This window comes from Acanthisitta chloris, unplaced genomic scaffold (genome assembly GCF_000695815.1).
Source record: "Acanthisitta chloris isolate BGI_N310 unplaced genomic scaffold, ASM69581v1 scaffold21195, whole genome shotgun sequence".
NCBI lineage: Eukaryota > Metazoa > Chordata > Aves > Passeriformes > Acanthisittidae > Acanthisitta > Acanthisitta chloris.
Window position 1 is genome coordinate 3,230 of NW_008674515.1, and position 22,002 is coordinate 25,231.

The window sequence follows — 22,002 nt, forward strand, 5'->3', positions numbered from 1 at the left end:
TGTTCCAGTGTGTCAAATCCCCCTTTTAACATCCAAAGATGTAGACAGATGTTTTCTAGAGAGGGAAGTAGAGAATGCAAAAAGATTTTGTCTAGAAGTACAAAGTGAGTGTAACAAGGACTTCAAACACCAACCTCATCTGATTTTAAAAGTCTGTTACAAATCTCCTCACAATTTATTACATTACATGGAAGATGCAGTTAAAACACCAGTTGGAATTACAGTGCAAGGAATGCTCCGTTGGTGGCTCACAGCGCGGCCTGGGACAGGCTGCGATGGTCACTTGTTCTCAATCAGGGTCTGCACTTTGTACACAAGGTCTCTGGCTATCCTGAGAACCTCCGCGGCATCGTGGTGCTCAGCCATCTCTGAAAGACATAGACAAACCCTCAGTGCCAGAGCTTTCCTGCCCTGGCACTAAGCAGTGAGTGCAGTGAGCAGCAGTCTTGGCGTGGCAGGGGGTTGTGTCTGGAGAGTTAAAGACAGGAGTGGATGACTCCCTCGAGCTGCAGATCCTGGCACGGAGATCTGATCCTTCTGGTGTCAGTTCTCTCGCTGCAGAGAGCCCAAGCTTTGGAATAAGTATGGCTGAGGCACAAACAACACCAAATTTGGGGCTTCTGCAACAGATGGCTGAAAGCCACAGCACTGAATGTGGTGAATGACTGTGATTACGGATTGTTTCCAAGTCTTTCAAACACCCTGACAGGGAGCCCTGGCTCAGGACTAGCTTCCCTGTGCTAGGAGACCTTGCTCTGGCAGGACACTCCCTGCTCCAGCAGTGAGCGTTGGCTGGTCTACAGCTTCTCCAGCACCCTCCCATGAAAGTGGCTTGGGATGTTCTGCAGGAACAGCTGTTGGCCTGTTCCAGCCTCAGCAGGGTCGAAGTCACCAGTGCCACTAACAAGCAGCCACCAGCTGTGGCCCAGGCAGCTCGGGAAACACTGGCGTTTGTGGGTGCAGAGCAGAGCTTCAGCATGCACAGAACACCTGGGCTGCTCGTGGGCACACGGTGGGAGGTGGCAGGGGCTTGTCACAACAACAAGCTCTGCACCAAAGAGAGAAGGAGCAAAATCTCATTACTTATCAAAATGGCTCTGAAAAAAATCCCTTACCATTAAAAAACTTGATGATATCAGTGAAGTCCATGTTGTTATCACGGATAATCTCTCGATAAACTTCCACAAGTGCTAAGGCAATGAAAAGGACAAAATGTTCTGAAGAGATGTGCTTTGCTGCCCAAATAACTTCCCACACTGTAAATACATCCTCGTACAACAATTCTGAATGGGAATAAACATTACAAGAGCATCTGATTATTCAAACTGACCATGTCTCCCAGTCTCACTACTGTCTACAGGCCTTAACACAGACATGAACAGACCCTGACGACTCCTCCTTTCCCTCTCCCCTCTCCTCAGCCAACCCCTGGCACTTGTGCACCTGAGGCACAGAGTTGGGTTCCAAGGACAACTGCCAAGGCCTGGAGCTGTGGTGGTGCAGCCCAAGCTTACAGAGGAGTGGGATCATCTTGGCATCACCTTCTTGAGCAAACAGGCATTTGCGCTGGGCAGAAACTTGGTCCCAGCCGCATTATCAGGAATTTACAACACCCCTTTCTAGGCCTGGACTCCATTACAGTGCTGTTTCACCTCAGAGCTGAATTAGCTTTCCTAGCTACAGATATGGTGAGCCCAGCTGCCACTCACCATCCTGACAGACATCCACATCAACACACAGAGCTGTTACAGTTCTACACAACTCTAAACTACAGGCACAGAACATTATTACCTCGTTTAAAGTCCAGCAGGAACCAGCGGTAGCAGAAGTAAAAGTGAGTGTAATCTCCATTCTGGTGCATCAATTCAAAAAGCTCTGAGTCCAGAATCTAGAATGGAAACAACATCTGTCAGGATCTGCTCTGAGAGGTGCCAGGGTCAGAGGTGTTGGAGTCTGGTTAAAACACCCACCCTGCCCCTGGGGTCAGAGCAGGGTACAGCCTTCTGCCCTGTGTGTGCCCACCCCCCTGCCCTGGGTGCCCTGGCAGACTGTGATGTGAGGAGTCCCTGCTGTGCAGGTACAAGGTGACACAGTCAATCTTCACCAGGATTCTAAAGTCCAAAGGTAAGGATCCTACTGATTTTCAACAAGTGGCAAACTTTCATCTCCCCCCACGCTGCTCTCAGGCCGTGGCACTACAGATCTCCTTACAGCAACTCTCTGAAGTGCCGAAGGGCACCACAGTCCCTGGTGCTCCTGCCCTTCGCTGTGCCATCAGCTGAGTCCTGAGCCTCTGCCACAGCCTTATCTTAGCAAACTCACCTGGATTAGGGACCTCATGTTGGCGAAGTGTGTGTCCATAGCTCCTCCATTGGGGAAGTTCTGGCTCATCCTCTTCATCAGGTGGCTGAAGCAGCTGTAGGCCAGCTGATCTGCAGGGACAGAGCAGACACTCAGTGCTGGTAACTGGGACTTCTTGAACCAGAATGACTAACTGCAGGGCCTGGGAGACACAGGCTCTTCCCTTCCTGCTCCTTAATCCCGGGATTTAGATGAAATAGAAGATTGTACCTGACCATTTTCACTAGCCCTGTTTCAGAGAATCCAACCTGCAGTTGACTTCTCAGCTTCAGCACCTTCCAGAACACAGTGATCTTACTGAACTTAGCAAAGGGAGCCTGGAAGTCAGTTGAGGGAACACGGTGACCCCAAGACACTGATGTCAGCCACCTCAACAGCAGCCACAGGCAGAGAAAGCACAAAGCAGGAGCTGCAGGTTTGCTTCTCCTGGTGACCCAGCCCTGGTTAATGCAGACAACCCCCTCTGAAACTGCATTTCTAAGGATACCAATGTGTCCCAAAGGAAAACCCTTCCTACCATTGTCAAGTATAACCATCAAAGGAGCCAGGAGGTCACACATGCCTTGGACATAACCAACTTCTAGGTGCTCCCAGACATAGCTGTGGAAAGAAGAAATCCTTTCATTGACATCTGATGCTGTATGTGAGACCAAATCCTGAGCTGCTGAACACGAGTCTCAGAGCTTTGTGACACTTCCCATCCCAGAGTATGTCACAGCCTTTTGCTGCCTGCAGAGAGGCCGACCCCCCACGGCTGGTTGATTTGGCTCTCTTGTCTTCCCAGCACACACCTCAGCACTGCATCTGGGCACAGGTACAGACTCTTATTTGCACATTATCATAGTTATAGATGAGTTTATGGATTGTGACAGAAATGTGGAATTGGTTGGGTTTACAACTCATTACCTGCACATGACATTCCGGAGCTTCTCCAGGTTCTCAGCAGTAAAATACCAGTAATTCCTGTCACACCTCTGCACATCCTTATCAATTCTGTGCAAGTTTAAGGCAACAGTGTCCAATAACTCTATCTAGAAGAGAAAGTTTTAGTTAGATCTGCTGAGCTGAGAGCATTCCCAGGACTTTGTCCAGATTTGCTCCGAGAAGCAACAAACCAGAAACAGTACAATTATACTCTGGGCAGATGAGGGCATGGAAACACTTGATGATGGTCAAAACTGCCAGGTAAAACACTGGGGAATGTGCCAAGCCTGTCCTATTTCCAAATGGTTATTTCCAGCTGAACAACTTCAGCAGAGAGGCAAGAACTGAGCTGCTTATCTGTTGACAGCAACAGTAATAGAGGTGGTGGCATCTCGGGTCTAGATTTGGGCTGTGGTTCAGTTTGATTAACTGTGGCGTTTAGTCTGCATGAAATGACACTGGAATCTTGTCCACTGTCCACACCCCTCAGCCCCTGCAAAGTTTTAACAGGTAGAAATGTACCACATTGTCTGCCTTGCCCTCCCACTCAGAAGATCCAAATTTTTTCTTGCTGTCTTATTTCCAATCTAGCTCAAAATCCAGATGAACAGATTTGGATCCAAAAATCCTCAGTTATCATCCCACCAGCTGTGGCTCTGGTTTGGGATTGCCTCTCATTAAATCCTACCTGAAAAAGTACAAGTTTTTACTAAAAGAGCAAGTGCACAGAGATGTTGGTACTGCTGTTGTGACCTACTGTGTAGGATGCAGCGCAGACAGAAGCCACATCCATTAAATAATCCATCTGGGAACAGAGCTGCTCTTCTGAGACAGAGTCCTGCGACTGCAGCACCACTGCTTTGGCTCTCTGCACTCGTGGTGTGCCTGGCTCAGTCCTGCCCAGCTCGGCGCCGCCTTCCTCTTCGGCGCCGTCCTCGAAGGAGCCGCCGTGCCCATCGTCGATGCTGGACAGGATGCCCGAGGCCACCGAGTAGTTCCTGGAGGATGGCAGCCCTGAGTCGGGGGAGTCGAACTCTGCGGCCGCTGCCGCTGGCGCCGTGAGCGCAGGGTCGTCGTGCCCCTTGCAGTCCTGCTCTGCAGAGTCTGTCTCATCCACAGAGATGAACACCTGGGGCACGCAGAAACACAAATATCTTTAATAGTAACGACTCTTGGCTCTGTGCAGGACTTGACTAAAAGGCCTACAAGGAGGAGATCTGGAGAGCTGTTCCTCTGCAGAGAGGGGATCTTGCTTAGCAGGTGAACCTTAGAGCCCCTTAGGCAGGTCCCACACCACCCAGAATTCAGACCTGCTCCACACTCTATCATGAGGCACTACAGCTGCTGTCTGTGCCCAGGGTTCAGGTACCTCCAGGCCGGGGGAGCTGCGCTAAGCTCTGTCTGTACCCCAGGGAGTGTGCCAGGTGGGTGTGGGAGGGGAGTACCCACATCGTTGCTGATGGTGGAGTCCCTGTGGATGAGCCGCTGGACATGGCTGTCGATGCTGCTGCCCGAAGAGAACTTGGCCAGCGAGGCTGAGTGAGACTCCTTCTCCCGCTGCTTCACGACGACCTCGCAGGCTTTCCACTCAGCCATCACCTTCTGGTACCGCAGCGCAATGTCGGCGTCCACCTGGGCACAGAGACACGTCCCAGACACCACTCCCCTCGAGAGAGGAGCGAGCAGGGACAGGTCTGAGGTGAGGGTGGTGTCTGAAAGGATCCAAAGCCTTCGAGCTGCAGCACTGCCTTGCGGCCGGAGAGTGCCATGACGGGAGCAGTCGAGGGCTGGGTGTGAGCTGCAGGGAAGGAACTACCACTGCAGCACCACGAAAGATTCATATAAGCATGTGTGTACATTATCAACAGCACTGTGACACCGGCAGTGACACAGGACAGCGCAGGAGGTGTCCCTGCTTTCACCTCCCATAGGAGTCAGACACAGTCTGATAGAACAAGTGCCGCCAACTGCACGATCCTGTCCAACTCCTTCTCTGCTCCAACTCTAACGTAGCCCTTGCAGTGAGTTCCAGGTGACAGGTTCATAGACATCAGCCTGCACAGAGCCAGATCCTGGAGGAGACTCAGGAATCCCAGCCCACACCACCCCGTGCTGTGGCTGCACCACGCGTGGCCAGATCCACCCACACTGGTCTCCACAATAATGACACACATCTTTGCCACTAGTGGCTTTCTCTGTTGAAAGACAGACACAGAAACCCCTTGAGCTATTAAGGGACATGTAGTAATTCTGGCACTGTCACTTGTCAGGAGCTGACGAGGAGCTGTTGTGAGCTGGCTCCAGGCTCCGGACTGTGCCGGCTGAGCTGCCACCCGAGCCCCACGCTGAGAGCTGCAGGCTCTCTGTCACCCGAGGTAGCTGTCGAGTCATAAATCATAAAACACAACCGTTCTGGAGGGCTAGAGGACAGCCCCAGATACTGATGGATGACTGCAAAAATACCATCAGAAGGCGAAGATGATGAATTGCCTGCGATGACTTCAGCTAAGGACGCGATGAGTTTCCTGTGCCTGCAGCTGCTATGACTTCTCATGTCGTTCATTTCATACACTCTCACATTCAGTGTAAGCTTCAGTCTCCAACAGCCCATTCCTTGAGGAGCTGGTTATTACTGTTGCTTACTACTGGTGTTGAGTAGCTCATCAGAATTCCAGCTAAGTTTGGAAGTGAGGAATTGCATCTTCTTCTGATGCTAATGGGAGGGCAGGAATTTGTCTCAGCAGTGCTCAGCTCAGCAGAACATTCTTATTGTACACACTACAGCCAGAAAATCTAGCTAAAAACACTTACAAAGGTGGCTGCATTCAGGGGGAGAGTCTGGACTGTGACCCAGTTTGAACAGAGAAGGGGTCTGTTTCTCCCTCTGTGCTCAGAACTGCTTTATGAAGATTAGTGGGAGGAAAACCAACTCAAATTGCCATAGCCATGTTTAGTAAGAAGAGCTCTGCTTATAAAGTGTCCTGTTTGTGAGACAGCTGATTTGTCCACAGCAAGGCTCGAGGTCAGGCTGCCCTTCTGCTCTGCAGGTGCTCACGGGGATATAAACTACTCCTTGGCATATAAAATAATTGGGAGATAGCAAATGCCAAATGTTTTGATATATAAACCACTCCTTATCAATTTAATCCAGAACAAGATCAGCTACTGCATGAGTGCTACCTCCCTGGTAATAACACTGACTGAAAAGCAGATTAATGTGTTAATTATATTCCAGGGCAAACCTCATTACTGTTCTCTCCAGTTCAGCCAACACCTGGGTGATGTCAGGAAAACACAATGTTTTACCACCATAAAATCCAGCACTTCCCCACAGGGCAGGGTCCTGCTGCAGTCCTGTGGCTCTGGAGAAAGCGACAACCTGGGCAGTTAGTCATGATCTGTGTTAGCAGGAGCACAGGAGGTATTAGGAACAAGAATGTCTCATCTGAAGTCACACCTTGTGTTTTACAGGGGCACCTCTTACTCAAGTCTAACCAGAAAGCATAATGAACCTACAAACCAAACCTTTCTCTGCTGTTTTGGGGCTCTAGATTAACTGCAGAGGGTCCATCTGGGCTGTTCCCAGCTCCAGCAGAAGTCCACACAGGCAGATGCAGTTTCATGCAGATAAAGTAGTTATTTCAAGCAGCAGTTTGAAGTATAACTCAGCTAACACACCATGTAAAAGAGGGATGAGTCAAATTCCTGTCCAAATGTCAACGTCTCCCTATTTTGTAAGTGACAGGTCTGTGAACACAGGATGTGCTCAGGCAGAGCTGAGTGCAGGTTCCCTGACTCGGGTAAAGAACTCCCTTGTCATGGCTTTCAGACATAACAACATGGTATCACAATCCTTCAGCTAACATGCACTGCTCATTTTCAGTAGCATTCTTCCCTTGAGAGTACTGAACAATAACAAAGACCAACACTTGCTGATCAGAAATAAAACCTGCCCTGCAAACCCGACTCAGATTCCCAGGACTCTGTGCTTACCTGGTCCATCTCCTTCTTGGCCATGCCGAATTTGTAGTGACCTAAGAGGAAGGGCCACACTTCCTTCCGGATCTCGTGCTGCACCCCACCATAGTACACCCGTCGCAGCAGTTCCAGCTCCTTGTAGTTCTGCAGCAGACAGAGAGAGCTGCTGAAGGCAGCACATCTGCACCGTCCTTGGGCACCTTTGTGGGCACACCGAGTGCAGGCAGGGAAACACGTGCAGGGCACTAGATCAGGTTTGCTGCTCGACTGCAGCCTGCAGGGCCTTAGCTCAATCCAGACCAACACAGCCTGTCACGTCTCCCATGAAGATAATCTAACCTGGGACAGACTAGTGATCATGAGATCAGCTGCTCTGATGGCACCATCAGAGGAGCAAAGGAGAGGCTGTAAGGATCGACCCTTCCCCCAGTTCCAAGGGGTTCCGTGCCTGGCGCAGCTCTGAGTAAAGGTGTTTGCTACTGACCTTCCTGTCCTTCTGGTACTTGCTCCAGACCTCGGTGGTGAGGCCGGCGCTGCAGGGCCTGTCGGGGGGCACGATGCTGTGGTTCACCAGCGCGGACAGGTGTGTGCGCACCGTGCACAGGTGGCGGCAGTAGGCCAGCCCTGGGTGGGGAGTGGGCACAGGTGAGCAGTGCCACAGCCCCCTGGAGCTCTGGCACTCAAACCTGCTGCTGCATCCTCTATGAACTGAACACACACTGGGAGACAATGATCTTACACAGACTAGTAAAATCCAAGTAGTGTGTTATGCTGCCACGTAAAACCACACTGTCTTCACGAGGCATCACTTCACCCGTTGCCATCTGCAAACCCCACAGAATGATGAAGCTCTGACACTGGAGTCACATCCACCCTCGTGCCCTGAGGTTTCTGATGCACAGCAATAACTCTGGGGTCAGGCTCTTTCTAAAACAAACAGCCCCTGTTGTTTAGAGAAGCATATGGATGCCACATGGGCCGGATATAAGAAGTTTCACTTACATCCATAAAAGGCTCTGGAAATGATCTGCCTCTTCATGCTTTCACACAACATCTTTAGTGGAGTTCTGTGGAGAGGCATCAACAGGACAACAACAGGTTGTGAGGACAGGGAGCATCAGGAATTTCATGCTGACACCATGACCTACACATAGCAATTCTCTCTCTGCACCAAGATTTGTTTAGTCAAAGGACACAATAATAACAAATTACACTTCTTAAGGCATTTTTCCCACCAACATTTTTGCCCCAAACAGATTCTCTGGCATACACAGCCACTCTGTGAAGGTCTGTGTCAAACGAGATGAACTGCTGCCCTTCACTGCCACTGTCAGAGACAATGTTTCCAGAGCTGAAGTGTATCACACTAGACAAAAGAATCAGATGCAATTTTTCTATCAAAATGTGACTTGAGTAGGTTAGTAGGTTAGTTTTAATAAACTGAATTTCTTGCTGTCTAACTTCCTCTTTTTATGTTAGAAACTACTTGAAAACTGTTACTCTGTCTCAGGTGCTGCAACACTGAAACCTTCCTGCTTTTACCTGTGGCCTGCACACAGCCCCTGGGTAAGCTCTGCACAGCTTGCTCACCGGTCGTGGATGCAGTTGCAGCAGGTGGGAATGTCATAGGGAGAGCTGCCCGTGGAACAGGAGAGGCAGGAGGAGCCCTGGCTGCAGTGCTCCAGCTGCCAGGAGAGCAGGTTTGCCCCAAAGCCTTGCATCTCTATCATCTCGCTGGTGTCTGTGGAAAAACCAAACAAGACAGTAGGACATCAGCCTCCTCCCTTCTTTCCCCTTCTGTGCATCCTGATGGTTCATGCTTTGCTTCTCAGCACCTTGATTCCAGAGAGGGGAGAGCAGCATCCTCAGAAACACTGCCCTGGGCACACCTGAACCTGCTGTGTGCTGGGCAGGGTCCCCTCCCAGGAAGCCAAATCCCTTCACCATTTCCCCCTCTCTTGCCCATGCACATCCCAGTCCGTGTTTCAAGAGAACTGAGACAAAGGTGCTGCAGTAACAGCTACACAGGTTCTTGTGTAACACTATGGAAATGCTATTTATGGCCAGAGGAGATCATCTAGCCCAGCCTATTTAACTCAGGCCTCAGAATTCCATTCTGCAGTTCCTGGAATGGGCCATGGAACTGCTGGTCCAGCTAAACTCAAAGGTGAAAGCTGGAGCACGAAAGACATTAAGACAAACTGAGTCAGTTACTCTTGGAAGATGCTTCTTTCCCCCTCAGAACCAGACCCTAAAATATTCAGCACCAAAGGACAGTTCCAGTCCTGCAAATGCCCACACTAAAAGGACACTGCAGGAATTTGTGATCCAACAGTACAATGCAGCTTCCTGAGTTATCCCTGCTCCACCAAATCCATCTGCCTTTTTAGCCAGCTTCAGGAAGGCAACCCAAGAGGTCAGCAGTTCCCTTCCTAAAGCTTGGCTTCAGCTCTTCAGCCTTCCCAGCTGGCACTGGAGCTGGGGGCTGGCTCATAATAAATAACTGGCCTTTCAGCTCACCCATGATTGAAATTAAGGCAAACACATTAGGGCTGCGAGTCACTAAGTTAGATCCAGTCCCCTGGGCCGTGCTTTCAGACAGACATTGGTTGGGGGTGGTGGGGGCAATTCCAAACCATCTCATGCATTGTAAGTCGAGGCAGCACAAAGCACTGTGGGAGTGGCTGGTGGAAGGTGGGCAGAGGTGAGGCAGGAGTGAGGCAGAACCGTTTGTTAACAGAGGAAGCACAGGCTCATGCGGAAGCAGAAATGTGTGTTTCACTTCACAGAACAAAGTGTGATGCAAAAAATGCTCTTCACCTTAATTCTTCAGGAAGGAGCTGAATGACCCAGTATTTATTGCAGCTTCTTATTGGGTTCAAATAAAAAATCACTGGAAAACATTTTAGATCATTATTTTTGCCTCCCCTCTACAGACAGGAAAAGTGGGTTATTCGCTTTGAATTTGTATTCATTTTTTAGAGAAACAAGGAAAGAACCCCACAGAACCTAAGGATTCAGATGAAAGGTACCTGAATTAGTGAAGAATTAGAGTGAACAGCATCTTGTACTTAATTGTGGTGGTGTTATCTGTAACTTCAGCTACATGCAAAAGTCGAGCATGTTGCAAAATGTTTAAGCAAATGGGCAGCAAACCTGCTACAACAGTGTTGTCATTACGGACCCGAGCGGCCAGGCCAGGCCGGGCCAGCACACACAGCCCTGACTACCATCCCCTGCAAGCCTCAGTAAGCAAGAGCAGAGCCCTGACAGCCCTTCTAGGGGGAGAACTTACAGTTTCCATCAACTGACTTGGGACTAAATTGTGTTCCTTAAGCCTTAGACCACAGTGTTGGCCTCTTAACGTGTATGTGGCAGAGTCAGATGTTCTTCCCACCACCACCCAAGTCTAGGCACGATCAGTTAGGACACACTGAAGCTTCCTAAAACAGCATCTTTTTTCAAGGCAAACACTGCATTTTTGGAACTTCTTTCCATCCATGCCTTCCAAGAGCTCTTTATTAACTTGGGCTGGGCTTTTCAGTTTCCAGGGGCTGCTCCCTTGGGATAAGTGTGTGGGCAGCCTAGAAGAATTGGGGAGGATCTCCTTCAACACCTGTTCATGCCCCATCTAGCCAGAACTTCAGCTCTGTACAGAGATGCAGGGCAATCATTGTCTCCTGCAGTCAGTCCCACCAGCCCAGGGCCAACATTCACCTGGAACCAAAATCACTGCTCTGCTATGTAAAGGTGCCAGAGAAAGCAAGGACTGCTTGCAACTACACCGCTGGATCCTGGATGCACCCACTTCTTGAGAATACCAACTTAAATCATCTGTTATGAAGTGTTTCTCAAAAAAAAATAGATGACAAATTTGTGGAGGGTGGAGCAGAGTCTCAGCTGTCCCTCTGAAGCCCACCCAGCCTATGGGTGCAAGTGGAATGAAAGGACAACCACAGAAAGGCACTGCATGTCCCTACAGCCTTCTCTGCACACCTCTGCTGCCAGACAGAGGCATCCAGAGTGCAGCAGCATGCACCCCAAACCATCCCTGGGCTCAGGCTCTCCCTCACCTCATTGCTGCCCTACCCTGCACAGGCACACTCCATTCCTGACTGGGCCCAGCACAGCACTGCTGTTGCTGCAAGGGTTCTGCCTGGATCCTCTGATCCAAGGCCTCCCTCCCCACTCTGTCATGCTGTGCATGACCAACTCATGAAGGGAGAACAGACACCTGTTATTCTCCCTCTGTCTCTCCTGAGAACCTGCTCTAGTATCCAGTCTTTATGGAGGTGGGACAGGAAGCCTCTGGAAGGAGAGGAGGTCTGCCTGCTCAGTAGCACACTCACAGGAGAGGGAAGGTGCTGCTCCCACTCCCCACAGGCTGTGAGCTCGTTCCCAGCCTATCTGCACAGGCACCTCCGTCTCCAGATCTCATGGAAATGTTCTCCCCTGTAATAATGCCAACACTGTTGTATGCATCAGTGGAAGGAGCTGCAAGAGAGCTCTGGGACACAGGGGGAGGAGGATAAAAACCTTTCATCCTATTAGGAGCTGTGAGGTTCCGAGAGCAGATCATTGATAGCATTGCGTGTAGCTTATCTTCCTCCTCCTCATCATCGTCAACAGAGGTAGAGCGGCTGGCAGCTAAGTGGTGGTAGTTAATAGTTACTGCTCAAAGAAAATAGTGAAAGAGGAGCATAAGAATAGAGAACTCGATTCTGTGGGAAAGCTCAAAAGGACATGGTCAGCAAAGACAAAGGACCTGAATCCTGCCCCCTGCTCGAGGGCACCAGCTCCTGCAAATGGGTATGAAAAATGAGTTTCTTACAGAAAAAAGCATGTTCCACCAACCTCAGGCAGCCCTTGAGTGTGCACAGCCTGTGAGGGCACACGTCACACTGGCAAGGGACAAAAGCTCCCAGTGCCAGCCTGCAGCAGCTGAGTGTGCTTTTCAGCACTGCTCCACGGCAGTTCTAGGCTCCAGCTAGTGTCTGTCCTCACCGTGCCCTTAGCAGAGCCGTGGCCTCTTCTCTGCACCCTGTGCCAGATGTTTCTGGACAGCCAACCTGCTCTCCCCAGCCCTGTCTGGCCCTGCAGGCACAGGGGGATGACCTCCTCCCGTGGGTGCCCCTGGCAGACACCAGCTCCTCCTCCTGGCACAGGCCCACGGGTCTGGTGTGCCCCTGCGCTCAGCGACGGCAGCACACACTTGCTGGAGTGTGCATGGACTCAGCTGTGCCAGCCCAACACAGCCTGGACACCACCATGGTCCATGCCTGGGGTAAGGAGGGTGCAGAGGAGATTTCTGCTCTTCCAGCTGCAGTAACTCCAAATCCCCTGGAACTTTTAGGGTCTGATCTTCCCAGGAAATTCTTGCCTCTTTGCCATGGGGAATAAAACTGAACATGCTGTTTGAAAACTAGCTCAAGTGCCTTCTTACATGTAAGGAATTTGTGTTCACTGATGACATGAGGTGGTTTGGTGCTTGGGAATTCATTTAGTTTCCTTGGAAGGGCCTTTATTTATCCATTGTTAAGTTCTTGCTTCCAAGCCAGGAAAATTTAGCCCAGGGAGTTCTTAAGGTACTTAAGGAGTTGAGTTTATGAGGTTTTTCTTCCTAATAACAACATTATGGGCAAGCAGTGTGGCCAGTAAAAATATCCTCACTTCAGGAGCAAAACTGCTCTTGGCTAGTCAAGCAATCTTTTTGGTTTTAGTCTCAGTTTGCAAGCCCAGGGGAGTATTTTGAAACCTTCCTCTGCAAAACACAGAGTAAATATAAATAAGATTCCCCATCTTGACTCCATTCCCAGTCAGATAAGAAGTCTCACCGCATCAAGGAAACCTAAGCTGTACCTCTTGATCACAATTATCTCTCAGTGAAATTTTGTGAGAGGATTTTCCCCCCACAAAAACGTGTCTTGCCTGTTACCTCAGGTACTTCCCAGGATATTAGAAAGTTTTCTTAGGTGTTTGGTTTTTTCTAAACAAAGCAGAGCAAGGTACTTACTGTTGTCATGCCTGTGCCCGGGATAGATGATTCTGAACACGTAGTCTGTGGATGTGTCCTCTGCTGGCATCTCCTCCATGTCCACTGATTTGTTGCTGTTCCGTTTGCGAAGCTTTGGGAATACCTTCCCCTGGAGAAAAGAGTAATTCCATACATTCAGCTACGAGTGACTAACAGAGTCCAACAAACAAGTATTGCAGACCTTTGGTATCTTAAATCTTCAAACCTTTCAATGCTGGGAGGAGGTGAGGGAGAGAATAGTTAAGTCAAACACAGCAGGTAGTTTAGGGCTGCTTAACACTCCTTTTCTCTGTACTATAAAACTGCCTTTTCCTGTAACCCAGGGGAGCTGGGCACCAGCTGCCTCAGACATCCCAGCCCGTCCGAGTCCATTTGGGTTGGTACCTGGCTACAACAGCAGATTCCAGCTCACTGCTCAATGGGGTAATGAGGGTATGAACAGTTTTTATAGACTAGCTGTGTAAGAACCAAATTGGACTAAATGGAGCCATTTTGCCTTTCACTTAACTACAGAGCAGCTGGAAATCACTGCCCAGACCCTGTGGAGCAGAGACATCAGGACCAGCCCCACCGCTAAGACAGCTCACCAGAAAGGCAGTACCTTGCCCTGCTGGGACCACAGTGGTGGCTCCAGCTGACCACGAGGCAGGAGACCGTTCTCCAGACAGGACAGGAAGGCGAGGAGGTGCCCTCCTTGGGGGAAGTGCAGCGGAGGCCTCTGAGTTCCATCCTGACTCACCAAGACTAATGTCCATCTGCTTTCTGCTGCAAAGGAGGACAAGGAGAGTCCACACTGTTACATCAGAACCTCCATTTTCTGTTCTTACCTTCCAAGTAAATTTTATTTGTGATCATCTCCAAGTAGATAAATAAACCTCTGCGAGACACAGTGTGGTCTAGGGACAATCTCAGCCCTTTAGTCCTAGTGAAGCTCAAGGTACAAGCAAACTCTGGCAGGCCTCATGCAGCTGTCATCCCCTATCAGCTGGGACTGCAGATTTTAACACTCATCCCCACGTGTCCACAGTTAGCCAGAGGTGTTCCTGGTGCTGAGGGAGGAAGAGCAATCGCTCGAGTGACTCTCCTGCTTATGTGTTTTAAAGTAATAGAGATAAACTGCCTTCTAAAACAGGCTTAGTTCAAAAGGTCCTTCGGTCCAACTGTAACTCAAATCTGACTCCAAATAGAATTTTTAAATGCTCTGTGCCTGTGCTCTGTGATTCTCACTTGAGGCCTGTGGTCAGGAAAGGAGTGGGAGAGGTGTTTTGCTGCAGATTGTCCCTGCTGTGGGAGGGCCCCAGGAGAGGGTTATGCTTACGTTGCTGATGGCAGTGGATGCAGACGATCTGGCTCAGTGGCACTATCAGTGCATAGTCCCAGTAAACACTAAGGGAAGGAAAGTGCAGGAAACACTGTTTTTTCCATGTTCAGGAATTGCTTGCAGTCCCAAACCCCTGATAGAAACACTCTGCTAAGTTAATAACTACTTATTACGTTTGGTCAATTAAAGTAAATCAATAGTCAAGTAAAAGGCAAAGGCAAACTAGTCTTTCACAGCAGATACTCTGCACCAGGTTTCTATAACCTCCACGTCCCTCTTGCCCTCCCCTTCCCACTGCCCCCAGCAGGTCACACAGTGCCCTGGCTCAGACCCTGTGCCCAGGACAGAGTGTGATGTGCTGCTGGGTGGGTGTCAGGGCACCAGCTCAGTCCTGTCCTGCACATGTGATCTATGGGCAGCACCATGTACATCCACTGGGGCTCAAGCTTATTGGACTCAACCCTGGAGACAGCTCCAAACCCTCCTGAGAACAACCTCGACGGTTTAGCAAGGGCAGAGAGCTTCATTCATGTGCTATGGAAAACACACGTGAAGTCTGAGAGAAGGAATGGTGTGGACTAAGCCCCTGAGAGCACAGCTCTGGGGCTGACAGAAGCACTCCCTGAGCAGACACCTGCCTGGGTCAGGACTTTACCTGCCTCCCTACTGAAGCAGATTGCCGAGTTTGGTGAATAACTGATCTAACAAAAGACAATGATGCTGCTGGTCTCCTTTGAGGCTGAGATCAGCCACATGTGCCAAGTGATTTGGGACCCTCTGAAGGGAGGTACTAGGATTGTAACGATGGAAGGTTGTGTTGAGCCTCTTGTCCTGGGCACCTGGAAGACCAAGATTTTGTTTTCCTTTAGAAAAGGTCTTATATCCAAGTGCATTACAGGACCCTTGGAAAGTTGCTTATCTATGGCAAAAGAGGAATAGGACCCAAGCTGTCCAACACTTCAACTCAGGCACTATGCAGAAGTCCTTCCATTAAATCAGCCTTGTTACACTTATGCCATGGAGCCAAGTATATAAACACCACAAAAGCTTCCTACCTTCCCTGTGAATGCAATTATTACCTTTTCTCCAGCTCCGAATCTCCAAGGGTTCCATTCATCAGCTGATTCGGAGTCCACTTTAATGTCAAATTATCTGCTGACTGATGAAGGGAGAGATACCCAGGAATTGCCTCCAAGTCATCTTTCTGTTCACAGGAGAAACAAACAGGCAATCCAGGTGACTCAGTGCACAAAACATCTGCATAAAATAATATTCCAGTCTCCCTATGCCCCGTAAGTCCCAGAGCTGCATTATCTGGGAACTGCTGAGGGAATCGTTAACAGCAAAAGTACTGACATTTCTCCTGGGAAGAGGGGAAAACCCCCAATATTCACTGGGCTTATGAAGTACAGCCCAGTCTGGCTGTTCCTGCCTACAGGAACACTTCACGTTCACAGTGCTGAGGCAGCGAAGGCATTTGTCACATCTCATCTGCCTCAGCAGAGCAGGAAGGCAGCACTGTCCACAGCAGGTCCCCCCTCACCCCACTCACCGGCTGCACCAGCACGTTGTTCTTGCCGTACAGCAGGTGTGTCCTGGAGTTCTGGTGCAGACTCTCCACGTACTCCCGCGCCGATGCGGCGAACCGATCCTCGGACGTGCTCCCGCTGGAATGGCGCTTCCGGATCTGGGCACACAGACACAGCCAGGTCAGGACCACAGCAATGCAGCACCAGTCTCTATGGACTGAACTACCTGTGGAGCCAGAAGACCCCAGAGAAGTCACCTGGACTCCAACTCCCCCCCGACCATGGCAGTTCAGTGTTTCTTGTGAACTACCTGGTCAGATCACCATCGTCAAAAGCCACAGAATTTAGTGCTGGATCTCAAACTTTCCTACACACAGATAGAGAGGGGCCCAAATGGACTTCTGATCTGTGACAAAGCCTCTGTTACACAAGAGAACAGAAAAGCTGTTCCAGACTCAGACCTCTTCTCGTGGGGTTGTTTTTAGTATCAGTCTGTGCCTTAGCTCAGAAACAGCCACCCAGTAAATACCTACTCCCAGGGCTGGGCGCTTGGAGGGAGAGTCTTGCCGGCCGTGCGCGCCATGGATCCGGTGCCGCTGTACCAGCTCGTCCGCCGAAGGGTCTGTCCAGTAGTGGTCAGCTGTCTTTAGCTTGGTGTACTCCAGAGCACATGGTCCAACTAGGAAAACAGCCCAAGAGACAACTTTCTGAGTCTGCTCAGAAACTTGCTCAGTCCTGTCCTGCTGGCTCCGTACTGAAGGTGAGATTTCCCTCTCAAGCCAAGTGACTATCAATGATCACAATCCCCAAGGCTCAGCCCAGAACACACACACATAACAACGTATCAGGCCCTAGCACCTAGGGCTGTATCCAAGTATTCCTGCAGGACACAGCAGCATCAGCAGTTACGATGTGCCAGCAAGCATCCACTAAAAGCCATTCCCATTGTTTTCTGACCCAACCAATAACTACAATAAAACCAGATGATCAATCCCAACTGGTCTTGTAAGCAACAAAACACCTGCTGTGTTGCTCTGTCATAAACAGTCAAACTACATGCAAGAGATAAGAATCTCCTCTTGTAACACTGTCACATTACAAACGGTTTAAGAAACAACTTATTTTCTTCAGCATAGGAAATAACTTTGCGAGAACTCACCCAGCAGAGAAGCCAATATTGGGCCACAAACAGGATCTGCCAGTAAAGCTTCTTTCTCATAATATTTACTAGGAATAAAAGATGAGAGCCCAGTTAAAAACACTGGTTGGTATTTTTAAAAGCTCTTATGCATCCTGTAGCACGAGTCCACTGACTTGAAAAATATCAGATATTACTGCCTACCAGAAAGCCAAAGGGAGCAGAGAGCTGCTCCAGGTAAGTTACCTCCTCTCAGTATGCTGATTCTGCCTCATCTATTTTTCAACTGAGCTCAGGAGAGGCAGGAGCTTGCCTTGAGCTCCATGTGTTTACCTAGTATATTTGATCTGGGGCTTTGGGCACTATTGCAATATGGAGACAAACAATAACTCTCTGCAAGCAATTTTGTCCATTTTCCACAGAGACAAGACAATCCACACATCCTCAAACATCTCTTCCATCTGTGAGGAATCATCTTGCAACACTGTCAAGAACAATGCACTACTACAAATAGTGGCTCCTGCAATGACCCCCAAGCCTTGCCCTTACAGCAGGCACAGCTGACTTACAAAGCCACAGAGGCAAACCCCAAGTCCCCACATCCCCTGAACGGCCACTATCCTCTGCGCTCTGTTCCACTAGATGGGGCTCAGGCTCTGAACCACCTGCTCCTCCTGCAGGACGTGAGGAGCAGCAATGCCACACAAATGCTTGGCAACAAGCCTTGCGAAGAGGTTCGGTTTATTCACCAAGTCAGGTTCTCGAGATCACACTCCTGCGATTACAGACCTGATCCTAACTCATCTGCCCCACAGGGAAGGCAGTAAGGTGAACATCTACAACAGGCAGTAAGGGAGTTGAGAACAAACTCTCTTGATGTGTCTCCTGGTGGATTATGTGGAGAAGAAATTAATAACCCTTGTACTCATGCATCAGCAGCATTGAGACAGTGGACTGAAGAGCTTTCATTAACTGTCTCTGGGGCACAGCCAGCCCTCCCTGTCTCTTCTGCACACAGCTCATACACCAAGATGCATTACACATCCCACAGCAACAGTTTGCTCGAACAGCACCAGGACCTTTCTTCCATTCTCTTGCTTTGTAGGGGCCAGATACATCATGAAAATAAAGTGATGACAAGGAAAACAGCAATTCAAACTTGGAAAATACTGTGAAAATGAGTTGCTCTGCCCCAGCTCTTGTCCTTGTCCAGACCCATGGGCTTTGGATGGACAGAGTGTGTCCCTGAAAGCGGAACAACAAGAGCACCCTGCAAACAAACTGCAATGGCAATGGGTACAGATGTACCTTTCTGGGACCACATCAAGCTTTAGGGTCCCTACCTTTCTCTTTATGGGAAACTCTCCCCAGTGTGCCCCGTAAGTCTTCTATAGCATTGGTTATGGGGGGGCAGGAAGGGTAAGAGCTAGCACTTGGGAAACCACTGCCTAAATGCATCACTCCAACAAACCTCTGTGCTTCTGCTTCTTTCCTTACCTGCAGTTATCCACAATGTACTGCACAATCTTGTCGAGCACCTTCTCAATCAAGGCTGTCCGAACCCAGATGTGTTTGATGGCCTGAGGTGTCAGGACAGGTGTTTTGCTTGTGGTTGATCCTTGTCTCTTCAGGGGTTCCTGTCCATTTGGCTGATTTTTCCTGCAAAAGGTAATAAAGTAAAAGTAGTCAGAACTGAGACTGTTCTTCCCACAGTCACCCACCAAAAATATCTTTTCCACTTCTGCAGCTTCAGGAAAAGCTCAGCACTTGAGCTCCTCCGAAACTGCCACGCACTGGGCTGAGATGAACAGGCTGTAAACCCACTGCAGACCATCACCCCAGAAGAATGAAAAAAGCCATGAAATGCAAAGCGTAGCAGAAAATAAGTAGCACCCAAAGAACAGAAGGTTGCTTCTTATCGAACAGAGCTTCACACTTAGCTGGGAAAGGCACAGGGAATACTCTTGTCTCCTGGCTCTGTCTGGCAGCCTCAGGCTGAAGCCAGTCCCAGCCCCAGGAGGGCACACAGCTGCTTCAGCATGATGCATCCCCATGGAGACCAGAAGCATGGAGCAGGATCTGAGATAACACAGGCAGAGCTTTTCCAGGCACCTCCTGCCACATCCCTGGGCAAAGGCCCATCCCTCACTGAGGAGAGGAACCCTGAGAGCTTCAACAATCTGCCACAGACAGCCCATGTTCTCAAGCAATCCTGCTCATTGCCAGCACTCAGGTTCCCTTTCAGGAAACTGTGCAGCTACAAAGTGTAACTGCATTAGTTTGGGGCTGTTTTGGGCATATCTGTAATTCCTCTCTGTATTTACACGGTCCCTTGCCCTCCAGGAGGCCAGGACAACACCTCTACAAGGCAAAAGACATGAGACACCACTAACATCAGAGCAATTCCAGTATCTTTAATTGCATCCTAAAGAGGCTTTCTGAACTCACAGCCTCAGGAGCAGTTAGACTGCTGCAGCCCTTCTGTCTCATTTCATACACCCACTGAAGCGAGTCCACCCCTGCAGTATTTCCCAAGAGTCCCTTTGCTCTACAGCACTTAAATTTTGTGGCTGTTAATAGCTGAAAAACTCACAAAATTTGGCCAAGAGAAACCACAGAATTTAAGTTCATTTGCTGCTTTCTGTCAGAGGACACAGCCCAAGGTCTCTGGTGGTTAGAGAAGGGTTTGTGTGAGCTCTTAACCAGAGAGGCTGGTGAATGTTCAGTACAAAGGATCCTTCTTCCCAACATTTAAAAAGAAAAATTAAATCCTTACAGGAAGTTGATCAGAGGCTAAAAGTTCCTATGATATGCAAAGAGCTCTTAGGGCTCAGCAGTTCCTATGAATAGAAGAAAAATGCTCCTGTCCTGAGCCTACAGGACAAGACATTCCACAGGCTCATGCACTGTGATTCCATCAGCAGTGCCACATTGGAAAATTTAAATTGCACTACTCACCACCAGCAAGAACTTTAAGACTTTCAGTAACCTCAAGTCCTTGACTCCAGCACAAGTTCCGTTGTGCCCACGTCCAGCATGTACTTAACAGTTTTCCTACATCATCCTTCCTCCCATCACTCTTTGTATCCATTAACTATTTCTACCATGATACCCAGAAGTCTTCTGCCACTGGTTTGGCAGGAGCATGCCAAAACACCTTTTCCAGTAAGTCTGTTCTTCAGTTCCTCTTTCCACCCACTCCCTTCCCACCAACAGTCCAAGCTGGCCCACCAGACCCTGACTGTGAGCCCTCTCTGAAATCACCAGTAATCAGTCACTTCTGCTGCTCTGTGGGGGCTAGACATGCTGCTCTGGGATACTGAAAGCAAAATGAAGCAGCAAAGCCCCAGTTCCCCATCTCTATCCCTTTGCTCACCTCCAGCTTGGCCAAACACAAACATCTGTTATTGCTACAGGCACCAGTGAGACAGAGCTGCAACACATGGCCAGGACAGGGCCCACTGCCTTGCCCAAGCAGTCCATGCCCTCACCATACTGCACACACACACTGGATGGACTTGGCAGACAAACAGACCTCGGCCTCACCTGCTCTCGACCTGCTGCTGCAGCTCCTGCACTTTCTTGCACACGTCTCCAGCTATGGCACAGGTCTTGCCCACCTTGGTGAAGAGCGCGGCCACCTTGTCGGTGCGCAGGAAGCCCGCGGCCCTGCGCTTCAGCATGTGCAGCAGACAGGCTTCCACCACACCTGTGGGACAGGAGGGAGAAATCAGGGGTCCTGCTGGCCTTGAGCCTCCTCCCCGGCCAGCACCACCTGCTCACTGCCCCGGGCACCTGTGGGTCAAGGACAGAGCTGGGGGGAGACAGAGGACAGACAGGCAGGAACTCAAAATCAGGTGATGCAAGCATGTGTCTAAGCTGCAACGACAAGCACCTTGTCAGGTACAGGTAAAGGCAGTATACAAACGAACTGAAATCTCCCACTATTTTCACCCCACTTTTGACAGAACCACTCTGTAACATGCCCTGACAGCCCCCAGTGAAATGCTGCAAGACTGCCGTAGAGATTTATCCAGCTCTCACGTAACCTGCTGCAGGGAAGGGAAACAAGGGAAATACACATTAAAAAACCTAATAAACCAAAACAAAAAATAAGCCTTCCGTGTCTACCAGCTTTTCAAGTGAGACTGCAGATGACTCATACAGCCAGCACTGCCCATACAAGGGATGACAGAGCCAATCATTCACAGGGAAGGGGAGAGGAACAGCTGTGTGTGCCAGGTGTGTGCCTAGCGCAGCCCCCGGGGCAGGACAGCCCCCGCAGGGCTCTGGGTGCAGCTCTCACAGCTCTCACAGGGCTCTGGGTGCAGCTCTCACAGGGCTCTGGGTACAGCTCTCACAGCGCTCACAGGGCTCAGGGTGCAGCTCTCACAGCTCTCACAGGCTCTGGGTGCAGCTCTCACAGGGCTCTGGGTACAGCTCTCACAGCGCTCACAGGGCTCAGGGTGCAGCTCTCACAGCTCTCACAGGCTCTGGGTGCAGCTCTCACAGGGCTCTGGGTACAGCTCTCACAGCGCTCACAGGGCTCAGGGTGCAGCTCTCACAGCTCTCACAGGCTCTGGGTGCAGCTCTCACAGGGCTCAGGGTGAGTCTCTCACAGGCTGTGGGTGCAGCCCCCGCGGGGTGCCGGGGCCACCCGCACACGGCTCCTGGTGACAGCAGTATCCTGGCAGCAAACCACAGCCGCGGTCGCCAC

General features: G+C 50.0%; 1 protein-coding gene across 1 annotated transcript; it reads right to left on the reverse strand.

Moving 5' to 3' along the window:
• Window positions 1-279: 279 nt before the first annotated feature.
• On the reverse strand, window positions 280-20,994 carry SGSM2 (small G protein signaling modulator 2; the record flags this gene model as incomplete). The annotated part of the gene is made up of 22 exons (XM_009075379.1): window positions 280-368; window positions 1,116-1,283; window positions 1,792-1,888; window positions 2,323-2,432; window positions 2,879-2,961; window positions 3,268-3,392; window positions 4,043-4,414; window positions 4,735-4,917; window positions 7,279-7,407; window positions 7,748-7,887; window positions 8,266-8,330; window positions 8,854-9,004; window positions 11,800-11,934; window positions 13,277-13,406; window positions 13,899-14,062; window positions 14,616-14,683; window positions 15,698-15,822; window positions 16,171-16,305; window positions 16,681-16,826; window positions 17,307-17,374; window positions 18,783-18,944; window positions 20,832-20,994. Coding segments are annotated over 22 exons (3,008 nt in total), but the record flags the coding sequence as incomplete, so codon positions are not given.
• Window positions 20,995-22,002: the final 1,008 nt, after the last annotated feature.